We start from the raw sequence: 17,379 nt of genomic DNA, 5'->3' as shown, positions 1-17,379 counted from the left end.
GATCCAAAGAAAAGAATATGATAGTATTTTGTGAAGATGGAATTTGTGTGGCTATTGATTAAGTTTAGTTTTGCATGAGTAAAAGTTGAAGTAAGATATTGGTTGGATAATAATGTATTGAGTATATACCCTACGAAGTAGCGAAAGGGAAGGCAAAATAATTGGTGGATGGCACTGTGTTAGTGTCTAATGAGGACTTATTATAAAGCTGCCCCATCTTCGGCTTACTTCCAAAAAACAAACACCTGGTGGGCACATCCCATCATTCTTCAACTTCCATTTCTCATTTCCCATTATCTCTCTTTCCCATATTATACTCATTTTCACCAACCCTAAGGTTTAGATATCTTTCACCATCATTCATTACCACCAAATCTTCACAACATTATCCTAATTAAATTTAATTAATCAACAAATTCAGATTACCTTTTATTACGATAATAAGTCAGAAGCTGTCATAACTTATTTTGTCTGTTACTGTTTTAGTGATAACGATTGAAAACTTAAGGAGTAATAGCTAAGATTTGTGTGATGGTCGATAATTACATGATAGGAATCTAAACGTGAGTTTAAGTGTTATATTGGTTAAAAATAAGAAGATAGGTATTATTTAAGAATGAAAGTTTATAAATTTATTGTCGTAAGATTTTGACTTAAATCTGATATCAATATTTTATGTAGTTGAAAATATTCTGGAAAGTCTGTATTTGCCTATAAATTTAAGGTTATTGTTTCTTACATCCCATAATTACTAATTATACTCCCATAAAAGAGAAAAAAAAAATCAAATATTCTTGGTCATACCACTATCAATGCTACCACACCCATAATTAGAGAGGAAGAAGAAGAGTGAAAGAATGATACAGAGCAAGGAAAGAGAAAATATTGAAAAAAGTATTATTTAAAAATATTATATATATTTTGAAAAGTTTGTTTCAGAAATCTCATTCTAAAAACCTGATTTCAAAAATATTTCAGGTATTATGGAAATTGCATTCCAAATATTTTGTTCCATAAATTTTACTCTCCAAATCTTTGTTCCAAAATTTTTGAAAAGTTTGTTCTGGAAAGTTTCCCAATGTAATCCAGAAGTCACTTGTATGGAAGGTAAAATGGTCATTTTGAAAATTTTAAGGATAAAATGGCTCTTTTGAAAAATTTAGGGATAAAATGATCATTTTCAAAATTTTAGAGGGTGCCAGAAGAAGTATTAAAAGTACGAGAAAAAGCCCACTAATAAACACAGAGGAAAGGGGTGCAACAAGTAAACATTAAGACTTAAACTAAACTGGTACGTAACTTAACCAAGAGGAATACAAATGACATTTGTTCGACTCAATCTATCATTCCATACTTTTTAGCTTCTTTTTGTAACAAGTGCGAAAAAAAAAATAGATCTTAGATTTTTTTTTTCTTTCAATTATTAGCAAATGTTATCATACATGAATGCAAACAAATGCTAAAAATAATTAAGAATGAGAAAATAAAAAGGGAATGATATTAAAGATGAAATAATAACTGTGAGAATTTTGGACAGTGTTGGGAATAGTCCAAGTGTGAGTCAAAAAGTCCCACATTGGATAGAAAAGACAAAGTTAAACACTATATAAGAATAAAGACCCATAACAACATTGCCTTAAGGTTTTGGTGTAAAAGTGGTGTTTAAGGTCTTATATGTGTAAGACTAATGTCATATAACCATATAGAACCACAATCTCTCAATGACCATAACTATGCCATGACCATGACTATAAACCATATATGAAAAAATATAACCTATCAGACAGAAAAAAAAATTATTTACCGTATTATTCAGTTCAATATCAATTTTAATTTTGATTTTGCTCTAAATGCTCCACTCATTCTGAACATTATAGTCCGCTCGTTTCGTTATAAAACTTTCGATAAATTACTTTGCGTGTCATGTATGTACCGATTAAGGGTGTGTTTGGATTTGAAAATACCTTTTTAAAAGAGTGAATTTGAGAGAAAAAAGTGTATGTGAATTTGGATTAGAGAAAAGAGGGTGTGATTTAAAGGAATTGAGGCAAAAATTTATAAAAGTTACCGAGTGATGTGATATATTTAATAAATTAAAAAAAATATTTTAATCGATAAAAATAGGAGATTACTATTTTGCCTTTGATTATTATCATTATTTAAGTTAAAATATTCATTTGGTTCAAATTTTCGTCAATTTTGTCCTTTTTCTAATGCGTTTAATTTATATAATAAATATGGAAGATATTACGCATATTTATAAGACCTTTTTGGACCATAAATCTTTATGGTAATAGGATAATACTAACAATATAACAGTTAACCTTACATAATAACAAATATGATATGTTATCTGATATACTAAATATTCTGTTAATATTTAGTATTAACGATCGTACCTGCCGTTAATATATGGATATTTTATCCAACAGGTGAATTTGAAAATATTTTGTAATCATGAAATTGAATATACTTTGTGGGACTCTATGCCTATTGGATAAGATAGGTTAAAATTTAAAAATAATTAAACATTAATTAACAACTAAAATATATTGGCAAAGAAAATAAAAAAGACAATAAAACATAAGGGTTAAATTTTTTTTATTTTTGAAGTTTCAGTAAGTTTTGAAATTATTCTTTCTTCGATCTACGTATTTTTAAATATGAAAGATCAAATTAGTAAAAAAATTTAAAGATGAATTAATTTCAAAATTCATTCAATCTTGAAGACAAAAACATATTTAACCCTTGAAGACAAAAACATATTTAATCCAAAATATAATGTTAAGTTGTGTTTTACTTTAAGGTGAGATTTTTAAGAGACAAAAGAAAATAACAAATACACACTTTATCGATAACCTCTTTATGTTTTACTTTATATATCATTATTTAAACATTTCTTCTTACAACTTAAAAGAAAAATATTTTCGAGAATTTAACGAATCAATAATCTAATAAGGACTTTTTATATATAATTTTTCAGTTATGACCGATCACATTTGAATGTTATTAACAAACTTTTGTTATTTTTATCCATCAAAGTGTGTATTTGTTTGTTTAAACTTCAAAAGTTTTTTCTTTTCAAATATACAGAAAAAATTTTACCATTTAAAGATTTTATAAAATGTAAGAGCTGTATTTCATCTAGTTGATAAAATTTGGAAACATTAATGAAACCTAACTGATAAAATTTAAAAATATTATTAAAAAAATATAAAAGCAAAAAAAAAAAAATTAAAATATATTTTAAATGTTTGTTTACTTTAATTTTTTAAATTCTAATGAATATATTTTTTATACACTGATAAAAGTTATAATACTTCACTTTATCAAAATCACGCAAAGAACAAATATTAAATTAATAATAATTAAATTTTAACATAAAAGTTGTATCTTTTGAACTAGAATATATGTTGGATGGTGATAAAGGAAAATTCATGGCAATTACATTAAAATTTTATATTATAGTATATAAAAGTTATAATACATCATCTTATCAAAATCACTTAAAGAACAAATATTAAACTAATAATAATTATATTTTAACATATATATTGTATCTTTTAAACTTCAATATATATGTTAGATAATAATAAAACAAAATTCATGACAATTACATTAAATTTTTATATTATAGTAAATAAAATTTACTTATATAATTATAGTGACAAAATTATAGTATGATTGATAATGAGTTAGAAAATAAAAAATAATTATATTAAATATATCAAAATAGTATTCTACATGATAAAAATAAACAATAAATAAAAATATTAAAAAATTACCAAATGTGTGTCGTTGAAACAATTTGAGAGATTATTGAATGAAATTGCATAAAGGAAAGCAAATATATAATTAAGGGTATGATATGATGAAAAATACCTTAGAGATCTAATAAAACTTTTCAAATAGCAACATAGTTAATGGTTGGGTGATATATGTGTCAAAAATAAGTAAATTTTCTATCTAAAATTGACACTTATCATGTATCAAATGATGTTATTTGTATATAGAACAAACCTCCTTGAGCTCAAAATACAGAATGATATATTGAGAAATAGAGTATTATGAATTATAATGATATTTTTGCTATTTTTCAATAAAAATAGGAGAAAATATCATAAAATCAGCTGAGCCATGGTAGTAGAAAAGACAGAACAACATATTTGGACTTTCTGGCTGAGCACAACAAATAGAGCTGAACCTCATGAGAAAACCTTCTTTGCAAGGAAACCTGGAGTACAAATTCATGGGGTTGAGCAACCAAGAAAACCTTGTCAAGAAGGAAATGTCATGTGCTAAAAACCAGGAGAAGGGGTTGAGTTGAGAAGAAAACTCACTTGTGAAAAAATCCTTGTGGTTGAGCACTACCCAAAATTTTTATAAATAAAGACCTTGGGTTTTCATTAGAGGCGTTAAGTTGAGGCTAGAAAATGTAGTAGTAGGATAGAAAAGGGTTTGTGAGGCACGAGGGAGATGCTTTTATGTGTAGATTGTGCTAGAATTGCATTGTAATATTCTGAGTAGTTGAACTCCCTCATGTCCAGATTTGATGTAATTTTCTGATTCTATTCATTTATACTTCTTGGATAGTTATCTTTGCTTTCATTCGATTTTTTTTGTTTAATTTATACTTAATGATGACTTGATCACTCATCTTATTTCACCGGTTTGATTTGAGTTAGAAGACTTGTCTCAACTTGTGTGGATGAATTGACGACTCTTCCTATTTCAATGGTTTGGATTGAGTTGAAAGATTGATCTCAAACTAAGTTCCAATCAATGATCATATATGTACTGGTGCTTATTTAGTAACTAGAGGGGATGCTGAAGGAGATAGTCTTGCACATTAAAGCAATGATTCATTCTACCAAGAGTTTGAGGAATCACACTGGGTTTGAAGTCCTTAGGTTATAGTGTATTAGGGTTGAACCTAGATTTGCATAGAAAGAGTATTCTCAGGACATTGAATGATTTGCATAATAAGTAAACAAAATGATAGTGGTGTAGTAGAAGAAGATGAGATGAAATTAATTCATAACCTCTTCTCGACTTAATCTATCTAATAACTACTATCTATTTTTACTTACTCTATCAAAACCAAAAAACCAAAAATCAAACTACCAATATACTTGCTAACTATTTGTGGATACGACACTTGTTGATACTACTACGTACCAGTACACTTGCCTGAGAAATGGTTGTTAAGAAATAATCATCATTGAGAAATAACGAAAATTGTTTCAACGAAACAAAAAAGTTCTTTAAATGAAACAAAAAATAATAATAATAAAGTAAAGAAGAATAATTTATTACTTAATGAATTTATTTATATTTTCTAATTATTTATTATTTTTTAACCTTTCTATATTATTATCTCTTCAAAATTACTTTTAATTACAAACTAATTCTTATAGCTTATATATAAATTAGGAAATAATTTTTTAAGAGTTAATTCTATAACAAAATAAATAAATATATATATATATATATATATATATATATATATATATATATATAAATAAATAAATAAAGAGACCATCTTTTTGTGTCCACATTTTGTTTTTCTAATTTTCTTTAATTAGTATTTTATAAATAATTTACTTTTAACTGTTATTTTAAAAATTTCTTTTACCTTTAACCATTATTTTTTTTAATAGTTATTTTATTTAACAACTATTTTAAAAATTAATTATATATTTTAAAAGTAAATATTGTTTATCTTAACTCAAATTTCTATAAAAATTAAAAAACGCGGACACACAAGATAATGCTGTGTTTTTGCTAGTATATATATAAAAAATTCATAGTTTTGATGTCCACAATTACTATTTTCACTTCTATTTTTAATAGTTTCTTTTTTATATTTAAAACTTATAACATCTATAATAATATATAAAGAAAATATATTATTTTAATGTCCACAATTACTATTTCAATTCTATTCTTAATAGTTATTTTCCTTACTTTTACTAGCAAACATAGTGCTGTCGCGTTTGTGTATTCGCATTTTTTAATTTTCAAGAAAGTTAAGATCAACAACAAATATATAATTTTTAAAATAGTTGCTAAATATAAAATTATAAAAAAATAAGATTTGTAAAAGAAAATTTAAATAATGATTTAAGACAAAAGAGATTTGTAGAAAAATGATTAAAAGTAAATTATTTATAAAATAAATAATTTTTAAAATAACTAAGTATAAAACAGATATTACGAAATGTGGACAAGAGGATAAATTTTTATATTTAAAATTTGAAAAATTGTGTCAGTTATTAAAAACAAAGCTGCATCTACACAATATAATTCTCTCTCCATTCTCGTTTGTTTGTCTGACGCACTATTTCAAAAACTTTCACAAGGTCTTTCTTATTTCTTTCTCAACCATTTGTTGTCCTTTATCTGTTTATGTAGGGTTTCTTTTTTTCTCCTTTCTCTGTATTATATTGGTTATTTATTTCAATTTAGGATTCTCTGAATTTTGTTTCCTTTCATTGAATTTAGAGGAAGATGAAAACCTACATTTGAAACAAAGTCTTCCTCTAGTGGTTTCCCAAAACAGCAATATTTTCACAAACAATGAATTTAAGGAATATCATCTGCAGAATATGTTTGACACATTGGCAAAGATGACACAACTTTTCATGTATTATATTTCTATAAAAAATTGAAAAAAAAAAATCCCTTTTCAGTTATTATATTTGTGCAGTTATTTCTATTTTATGAAAGGTTTTTTAAAAATTCAACCCACTCCTTTACATTTCAAGTTCAGTTTCATGCATATTGTTTTATTTGATTTTCTTCATAATTTTTCATTTATTTATCTATAATTGAAAATTGACTATCCACAAAAATTTATATTTTTGAAATATCATATCAATTAATTAAAATTTAATAAAAATTCAACATTAAATTTTGTATTTAATAAAATATCATTTATAATTTCTGTATTTTGTATTCAAGTTTTACTAAATTCTGCATTAATTAAAATTTAATAAAAAATCCAATTTAATTACAGGAACAAATAAAAATATAAACACTAAAATAAATAAAGGACGATTAATGACATTAATTAAAATTTTAATAAAACTTCAAATTTAGAGGAAGATTGAAAAATAACGTATTCTGTACAAATGTATGTAAATTTATTTAATATAAAGTGAAATTTAGTCCAAAATTGCAAATATTTTAATAATGTATGTAAAAGCTAATTAAATCAACACATTAAACAGTATATTGTATAATTTGTTATAGCCAATACATAAGATGAAAGCACAACGAACAGGGAGAGAGGGAAATAGACGATAAATGATTTATTAGAACCAAATTTGGAGAAGAAAGCACAAAAAAAAAAAAATTGTTTCACATTTGCAGGTTAAACATTAAACTTTTCTTATCTATAACAGTACACTGCTACTGGAAATCTTATTTAGTGTGTTTTATTGTTTTCTCTTCAACTACGCAGGGGTAGTTTTCTTTGTTTTTTTATTTATTTAGATTAACAAATTTAATATAATTATTATTATATTCAAATAAATAATTTATTTTTATAATTATATTTAAACACAAATTCGATACAATTAAAAGAATAATCAAAATTTCTTTTTGTTTTGATGATTTTTTATGAGATTGGATAACTTTATTCACACTCCAAAATACAATTAATATTCAAACTGACTGAAACATTTGAAGCTGAACCACTTGCTCAAAGGACAAAACAAAAGACTAACAGTTTATTTTTATGTTATTTGTTTAAAAACTTAAGTTGCCAAAATAAAAATATTGGTGATGAAGATATCAATGTCAAAGTTTGATTTCATTAAATTCTCTATTTTTATTTTCGAAATATAATTTTTAAACTAGCTGGTTAAGTTTAAGAGTGAAGGTTTTCGAAAATTATTATTTATCACATATTATATTATAAATGAATTTCCCCATTAAAAAAAAAAACTCATTAATATATATTGTATTACTTCATTTCAACATATGCAGAGGTAAGTTTTATTAGTGATCTTTTAAGAGCAACTTTTTTCTAGGAGCAAAATATCTAAATAGTCAAATAAATATGTGTGTGTATATATATTACGTAAAAGAAATTAAAATAGCAGTTCGTTATTTTTTGATAGAAAAATATTAATTTCATTATTTTGAAGTTTCCCTAGTTTTAAATTATATATGTGTTTTCTATGTTATAGGTTTTTAAATTAATTAAATATCTGCATTGTAAAATAATATTAAATATTTTCCCTCTGGCTCATGTTATCAACTTTTTAGCACAAATTTTGAAGGATTATTAAATATCTACGGATTTGAAATGTAAAAAAAAATAGTGAATTGCAATTTAGTGAAATTTTTATGAGATTTTAAGTATTTTAAAGAAAATTAGACTTCGACTAAATTAAATAAGAATGTACTTTTTCATTTTGAACTAAATTTGATATTTTACTTAATTGGTCATAAAAAAATGCGTAAACCTTGTTTAATTAAGTTTTTGGAATTTGGACTTACTTGTGAAAGAAATTGATATATTAAGTTTGACTTTTTTTAATTGATATTGATTAAAAGGTTGAGCTTGATTTCTTTAAAAAGACATTAATCTTGAGTTTTCTCATTTATAACCTAATTAATTTTGTTATATGAAAATTTCTAAGTAACATTTTCACAATATAACAATTGAAATGACATTTACTATTTATTAAAGAATGTTTAAGTTTAACTCACAAATGTTAGAAAGAAAAAAAAACAATTTTAATGAAAAAAGTAATATATACTAGCTATTTATGTTTATTTAACCAAACAAATGAGTTTTAAGGAATAATTCACTAATTGAATTTGAATAGATCGCTTAGTTTTATTAATTTTATAATCTTATGAGTATTTAAATGATATAAGATTCCAAAGCAAATGCAAATCAATTCAGATAATTTTTATTTATATATAAGTTATCATTTATTCCTATTTTAAAATTGAAATTATTCTCTCTTTTTTGTTTATCCTGATTATAATAAATATATTATTATTATTATTATTATTATTATTATCTTCTATTTGTCCTCAAAAGGGAATTTTTAAATTAACCTTGATTAAAATAATTTCAATATATTAAAATTTCAAAAATAAAATTTTATATATTGATTTATCATGTTCTTAAAGTTTAAATTATGAAAAAGTTCATAAAGATGTCTTCATAATATTTCTTAAAGAAAAAGTTATTCTTATTGTGATGTATATTTGTGCTTGAATGTGTGGGAGATAATTTTCTGAAATGCAGGTGCTTATAACGCTACAAAACAAAAACAACCCAAAAAATATATATGCTGATGATTATTGTACAAACCATTATTTTAACCTATTTTAAATGATGATTTTTGTGGATGATTGTCTAAATTAAATCCAAAGATAAAAATAAAAAATAAATACATTGTGAGAAGAAACAAAGACATTTTTTTTTTTATTGACAACGACAAAAGCTACTTTCATAAGTCGTTATTTTTGGTTTTTTAGATGATGTTTATATAAAAATTCTCATTGCATGTTAAGGAAACAATAAGAGTTGAAATAATCCATGTTTTGCTGCACTTTAATAACAATTAATTCAAATAAAATTATAAAACTGTTATAAACTTATTATAATTTCAAAATGTCATTAAAATATTTTTTTTCTTCTAATGGTATCACTTATAATCAAACAACAATATATTTTTAACTTTTAAAAGTTATTTTCTTTATAGCTAAACAACTTTATCTATAGTTGCTTATATAAGATTCTTTTTTATAAAAAAGCATATCAATTTTTTTAATTTAAGAACTTTGATAAGCAACTTGCTTCAAATGGAGTATGCAAGTAGAAACCACGAATGAATGCATGGAAAATGAAGTAGGACATTTAAAATTCCAACGTGGTTGTTGAAGCACCACTACTTTTCACTTCCAAATTCTTACATTGACTTACAACTATTCAACTCTGCATTATTATTAATATTTAATTATACTTTGGGAATTTATTTTTTAAACTTTTATTTCAAAGATTTAAAAAAGAATACCAATTATTATTTTTAATTTTACTCTTGTATGCTTTTTCCTTTTTTTTTTTATTTCACGTGTTTATCATAAAATTACTTAATAGATATTAAATACTCAAAATTAAAAAGAATTTCGTACGAATACCTTTTACACATTTAAATCTGTTAAATATTTTAGATATTTCAGATTCACACAAAGTTCTCCTATTTCAAAGTATAATTATTTACCTAAATATAGTGTTGTGTAATTCTAATGCATTATTTCGTATAATTTGGTTTTGATTGGCAGGTATATTCAATAAAAATAGTCATCTATTCCGAAATGAAAAGTCATAGACATTACTTAAATCAATGGGCAAAAATCTAACTTGTCAACTTGAAATTAGATATGCACTTGATTTTCATATGGAGAATTCAATATTTATGTATGTGTACAAATTCTAATACCTATCCGAATATACGAGGTATTAATTCCAAATACTTCAATTATTTTTTGGTGGACAATACATGCGCATGAATCACGTTAAAAAATAAATTATATATTTCTTTGCATTTATTTTAGTCAAAATTTTGTTGCTTATTTATATAACTCTTATCTTACTGCTTTATGAACTATGATAATTATATTTTGACATAGAACAATAGAATTTTATGTTCATGTTTTAGACACTTTGCGACGGAACCATTGTCATTATATATAAATGTTAGTCAAAAGAAATAATTGTTCTATTATTGAATATGCAATTTATATACCCATAAAGGTGTATGTTATGGGAAGAAAGTATTTTTTATACTTTTTAACACTCATGTCTTCTTTTGTTCTTATTTTTGTTTTACTTACAAATTATTTTAAGCGTTTGAATACATTTAAGTGTAAATGTCACTTTAAAATATTGTTTAACACAAAAAATCTTAATGTTTTTGGATAAAAAGACTTTATTAATTCATTTTAAAGTTTTGAGATCAAAATATATCAAAATTTAGATTAAAAAATAAGTTTTAGTTTCATGTGTAAGTTTCGATAAACATATTTAAACTTTTTTAAGTAACTTATTTAAATATTGTTTTTAAACATAATTTACTATTATATATATATATATATATATATATATATTATATTCATTTTTATCAATTAAAAATAAATTGTACCAAAGTTGTAAAAAAAAAATTATGTGGATTAGTTTAATAAGAGAAATAATTACAAGATTAAATTACACAAAATATTTGAGTAAATTATACTAACTAAACAAATGTGTAAACACTTTACAACATGTACTCTTATAAGATGCAAGTATTAAAGAGTAAATATATTTATCTAAGTAGACATATTCATGCTATTTTATAACATTTAAAATGTAAGCGTAATAAAAAAAAAATTGTACTATGAATAAATATAAATGATCAATAGTCAATTACCATATTGTTTAAAACATTAGGTTGTTAAATCATTATTATCAATAGATAACAAATTTTATATTTTCAAAAATAGTATATGTTTATATGATTAACAAATTATGACAAGTTTCTAGAGAAAACATGTAAGGGCATTTGGTCTAGTGGTATGATTCTCGCTTAGGGTGCGAGAGGTCCCGAGTTCAATTCTCGGAATGCCCCAAATTTTTTGATTTTGTTAAACTTCTTTTTAATAAGCAAGTTACAGCGACCCCTGTGACGAAAGTAGATGTGTAACACGAATATTCACAAATAATAGTTTATTATTTAAATTAATCAATTGACATTTTTTAATACAAATAACTTGACACAAAAGAAATTATAATGAATAAAAATAACTTGTGTGCGTGAGGAATTCTTTTGGATACTTTGAGCATTTATTAGTATTTAATTAGGCAAGTAATAGTGTTACATGCCAAATCATGGTGCATACATTATGAAATCCACGTATATGGAAGTGGTACAAAGGTGAGTCAACTAGGTTGCAACAACTATATTATCTGAATACTTTAAGATTAGTAACTCTAAACCGGGTTGATTAAAGTATAGTTTGGCACGTAATTACGCTCATTGAACTCAGTCTTCAAGAAGGATCAGTTTGTTAATTAACCAGAAGAAAAAGTTGTACGACAAACCAGAAATTTTAATTCCATCTCTCTCTGGGAACCAGCAACAATGTTGTTCATTAATTTTGTTTTTAATTTTGTGACCTGCAACGTTAATTAACTGAGGAATTCCAAATGAAGTTTGGATCTGCGAATGGAAAATTGACGAAGCATTGGTCCAAAACATATACCTCTCATTTCAAGGATTCATGCAGTAACCAACTTCCCACGTCACCATTCTAGTAATTTAATACCTACGCACACAACTTGTACGTAGACTTCAGCTACTACCATTTTGGATTTCAATATCCAAATTAATGCTAATATCTTATCGTTGATACGAAAATTTCATTATCATGTATTTTCTAATTTATTCATAATTAAAAGTAGAATTTTAAACTTAATTTAACTAACTTTACAAAATCAATTTCCAATATTATATTTGCATTTCTCTATCTATTATAATTTTTTTCTAATCTCTAATAAATTTGAAATCTCGAATAAAATTTTGAATGATGACACGTTAATATAAGTGAACTTATATCTCACATAGAAGTAAAAATGTATTAACAGTTGACAAGAAATGGATTTTAATACGAAGTTGGAGAATTTCAGCAATTGAAGGGAATTTTGAATGGATTAAAGTAATGGTACCTATTTATACACCTACAAGCGACAAGAATAAGAACAAATAATAAGAAAAAAAAAGAAAGAAAGTAGGAACTTGAGAAGCATGGCAGGAAGTGGAGGAAGGAATTTAGACGAAACACCTACCTGGGCGGTGGCCACCGTTTGCTTTGTTTTGCTCTCGGTATCTATAATCATCGAATACATCTTCAATCTAATAGGAAAGGTATATATATATTCATATTATTAGTTACATATGTGTAAGTATTTTATTTTGTTATGAACCCTAATACACTGTGTATGTGTATGTTGATACGAGAAGTGGTTGAAGCAGAAACACAAGAGAGCTCTGTACGAGTCACTTGAAAAGATCAAATCAGGTTTGAGGCAGTCTGAACCGTTGAATTAACTTGTTTGAGTGAGAAAGAAACTAAAAGTTAGATTGCATGAATATGCAGAGCTTATGTTATTAGGGTTCATATCGTTGCTGCTAACGGTAGGGCAAAGTCTGATATCGAGGATATGCATATCAGAAAAGGTTGCAGGGACGTTTCACCCTTGCACTCACACAAGAGGGAAGAAAAAAGACCCTCCGCCGTTAGAAGACGACGATTACCACAATAACCGCCACATTTTAGCGTCGGTACCATCGGACGACAACTGTGCCGCCCAGGTATTTATGTATGTAGGGTTAGATCCTCTCTCCAGGCATACATATATTTTTTTAATACACTTCTGTTATGCGTTAAATTTATTCAATATTATAATTTATTGACAGAAATATTCATCTCCTTATATTTCCTTACAAAGAAAACATGAATGTACATGTTTATGATAAGGGACTTGTTAGCCAAAAAATTTCAACCAAACAAAGGAACGGACACTGTTCTTTGCCGCAAACACAGGGTTAGAAATATCCACCATTAATTATTAATTAATTACCTTATATTTATATTTAGTTTGAAGAAAATCCACTATGTGATCAATCCCTCCTCAAAAAAGAAGAAAAAAATTAACTACTTTCATTCATTTCATATATATGGGTAGTGATTTTTGCTTCATTTAAAAATTTGACTTTTTAAGTTTAACAAGGAATGAGTAAGGAATATATTTCACTTGAGATTATCTTTTTCCAACCTGATTAATAAGACTTTAGTTATATATATATATATATATATAATGTAATATGGTAATATTTACATATTTCTATAACTAAATCCAATAATACAAAATATTAAATTCGAAATCCAATAATACAAAATATTAAATTCGAATAATATATATATATATATATATGTTTAATAATATTTTTAACTCCTAATTTATAAGAATGATTCGATTTTTCTTCTATTTATCTTTTACTCAATTTGATTTTATATTTTTTTTAAATATTCAATATGGTTCTTTTTTGTTAACTAAATATTTATGTCATTTAAAAAATATAAATTGATATATACTAATACAGTCTGTCACTCCTTTTACGTATTTATTGTTTACAAGTAAAATGAGAAGAAAGATATTAGCTTTGAAAGACCATATTGATTAAAAAATAAATGAAGGGAAGATATATATCGAATGCACCATTACAAATATAAGAAAAAGAATGGTATTAAACTATATATATATATATAATGTTTTAGAAATTTATCCATTAAATAAAAAAATTTATTATTAATCACAATACTTTTAAAGAATATAAAACACTAGACCAACTGAAGCAACTCGAAGCACCACCCAATCTATTCTCTAAAATATATTAAATCTAATTTCAAAACTCAACTTTCTGTCAAAATCAACCCTTTATAAGCACATCCCAAAAATCTAAGTATACGTATGAAAACCAGGGCAAGACATAATGCAAATAATAACTATACTTGAATTGCTTAATTTATTTATCTCTAGAAATTCTAGTTTAGGTTAGGGGTCCTAACTAATGTGTTTTTTATTGCAAAACTGCATAGGGTAAAGTCCCATTTGTCTCATCGGGAGCCATTCATCAACTTCATATATTTATCTTCGTGCTGGCTGTTTTTCACGTCCTTTACTGCATTCTCACTCTGGCTCTGGGTAGGGCAAAGGTAATAACCAACAAAATATCTATTTATATTCTTTATCAACTTATATTATCTCAGTTGTTATGTTCTTCAATTCAAACTCCATATATAGATGAGAAGGTGGAAACGATGGGAAGTAGAAACCAAGACAGCAGAGTATCAATTTTCACACGGTTCGTCCTCTGCATAATTCAAATGCATTTTCAATATTAGTTTGAGAAAAATGTAACTGTGAATAAAATTAATGGTCTTTTTAGTGATACGAGTAAAAGTTGTTTAGAAAATTCTTTAACAACCAAACAAGTTTTCAATGAAATATTTGTAATTTAGACAAGCCAGAAATGGTCACAATTATAAGTGCAATATTTGTGTGTTGTTATTTAGCGCAGATCCCCAACGATTCAGATTTGCAAGAGAGACATCGTTTGGAAGAAGACACCTTAGTTTCTGGACCCAAAATGTTGTCCTGGTTTGGATAGTAAGTATACCATTATGACCCTGACCATTGACCAATGTTGTCCTTATGTTGGAGCAGAAGTTTCTAATTCCACCACACCTTTTGCAAATCAAATGTTTCTGTGCAGGTTTGTTTCTTCAGGCAGTTCGTACGCTCAGTTCCTAAAGTTGATTACTTGACCTTGAGGCATGGATTTATGATGGTAATCACATCACCAACATAAGTATATTGCAGCAAACATTAAATTACAAACTTAACTTGAATCTTATTTAACTCTTGTATGAAATCTATTGGACTAAAATTTTGAAAAATATGAACCAGAACGATCCAAACGAAGTTGGTATAAACTCTCTGAACTTGTCTTCTTAATGAAACATAACTTGAATTTCCTTAGGCGCATTTGGGGCCTCACAGTCACCAGAAATTCGACTTTCGGAAATATATCAAAAGATCTTTGGAAGAGGACTTCAAAGTGGTCGTCGAAATCAGGTTTTACCATCTCTGTGTCCTTATTCTTGTTCTATATTTTTAGAATTTTCAAGTGCCATACATAAGCATGCTTTCTTTCAAATTTTGTAGTCCTCCAATCTGGTTCATCACAGTGCTTTTTCTCCTGTTTAATACTCACGGTGAGTGAACTAATACATCGCATAATTCACTAAGCTGAATCAATCATTTTATTGATCATTATTATGTGTCCACGCACTCATTTGTATATATGTTCAGGCTGGTACTCTTATCTGTGGCTGCCATTTGCTCCTTTGATTGTAAGCACATGCAAATTAAGCCTCAGCTTAATCAATAATAATGATATTTTATTCTTTGTATTCATAATTAACGTGGTGAAAATGCACGTAGATTGTTCTATTGGTGGGAATGAAGCTGCAAGTGATAATAACGAAGATGGGTCAAAGAATTCAAGAACGTGGAGAGGTTGTAAGGGGAATGCCACTGGTGCAACCAGGGGATCACCTCTTCTGGTTTAACAAACCTCGTCTTATTCTATACCTCATCAATTTTGTGCTCTTTCAGGTATGTTCAACAATAGCATCAAGTATTTGTCAAAATGAAACTTCTTAATGAATTAGAGACTAATAATCCAAGTTTTACATGTTTCTTTTCTGGCGTGATGATCATTGGAACAGAACGCTTTTCAGCTTGCATTCTTTTCATGGGCTGCGGTAAGAAAAGCTAAATAAATGAAGTTATCTGAATTCTGCTCACATTTTTATCTTGTTTTCTTCTATGTTTTTCAGCTTCAATTTATGATGAAGTCCTGTTTCCATTCCCAAAAGCAGGACGTGGTGATCAGAATCTCAATGGGGTGTGTCCAATTTAGCAACTCATTCAAAAACTTTGTTCTGCAAATAATATTCTCACGTTTATTGTATAAAATTGACACGGATGGTGTTGCAGGATCTTCGTTCAATTCCTTTGCAGCTACGTTACTCTTCCTCTTTATGCTCTCGTGACGCAGGTAGTTTAATGATTATTGTGTTTATAAAATTTTACGTTGTAGTGATCAGAGTGATTATAATTTGTAAGAGTTGAACAGATGGGTTCAACGATGAAGGCAACGATTTTCAACGAAAGAGTAGCGATGGCTCTGAGAAATTGGCACCACACAGCGAAGAAGAACGTAAAAGAGAAGCGTGGATTACGATCGCAGAGTCCATTTTCAACGAGACCTTCAACACCGAAGCATCCTAAGTCTCAGGGTAATCTGCTGAGACGGTACCACAGTGAAATGGTGACTTATCCATCTTCTCCGATAAGGTTGGATTTTGAGGCACATCTTCCTTATGGGATCCATTCACCCCCTTCCTCCAAGGTTAATGCTGCAGCTACTTCTTCCATTGAACAGCAGGAAATGGAGATGGAGATGGAAATTGACATGGATCAGGTCTCAGATCTTAATCAAAACCAGATTGATATTGATATTGAAGACAAGCAAGAATTTTCTTTCGATAAAAGATGACAACAATTTTTATTAGATGCCAATACGACAAAGGTGATCATGATTTTAGTAGCATTTCATCTTTGTATAACTCCAAGGAAGCAAAACGTGGGGGTTAATATATTGTTTTGTTTTATGCGTTTTTTTTTCTTATAAAACATTTCTTCTTGGTTATGTATCCCTTCATTGAAAGGTAAATTAGTTA

The 17,379-nt window shown here is 26.6% G+C and overlaps 1 protein-coding gene and 1 non-coding gene across 2 annotated transcripts; both read left to right on the top strand.

Moving 5' to 3' along the window:
• Positions 1-11,564: 11,564 nt before the first annotated feature.
• Positions 11,565-11,636, top strand: TRNAP-AGG. Its single transcript has one exon. It is a non-coding gene; the product is annotated as a tRNA-Pro (tRNA).
• Positions 11,637-12,833: 1,197 nt separating this feature from the next.
• Positions 12,834-17,308, top strand: LOC114184765 (MLO-like protein 6). Its single transcript, XM_028072076.1, has 15 exons — positions 12,834-12,932; positions 13,029-13,086; positions 13,165-13,379; positions 14,668-14,784; positions 14,873-14,933; positions 15,150-15,238; positions 15,345-15,419; positions 15,612-15,706; positions 15,797-15,846; positions 15,944-15,984; positions 16,076-16,249; positions 16,363-16,398; positions 16,474-16,541; positions 16,634-16,694; positions 16,773-17,308. Exons 3-15 carry the CDS (start codon positions 13,170-13,172, stop codon positions 17,193-17,195), a joined length of 1,500 nt encoding a protein of 499 aa, XP_027927877.1. The 5' UTR covers positions 12,834-12,932; positions 13,029-13,086; positions 13,165-13,169; the 3' UTR covers positions 17,196-17,308.
• Positions 17,309-17,379: the final 71 nt, after the last annotated feature.

This window comes from Vigna unguiculata, chromosome 5 (assembly GCF_004118075.2).
Source record: "Vigna unguiculata cultivar IT97K-499-35 chromosome 5, ASM411807v1, whole genome shotgun sequence".
Lineage (NCBI taxonomy): Eukaryota > Viridiplantae > Streptophyta > Magnoliopsida > Fabales > Fabaceae > Vigna > Vigna unguiculata.
Note: the sequence above shows the minus strand (reverse complement) of the source record. Positions and strands in the feature narration are given on the sequence as shown.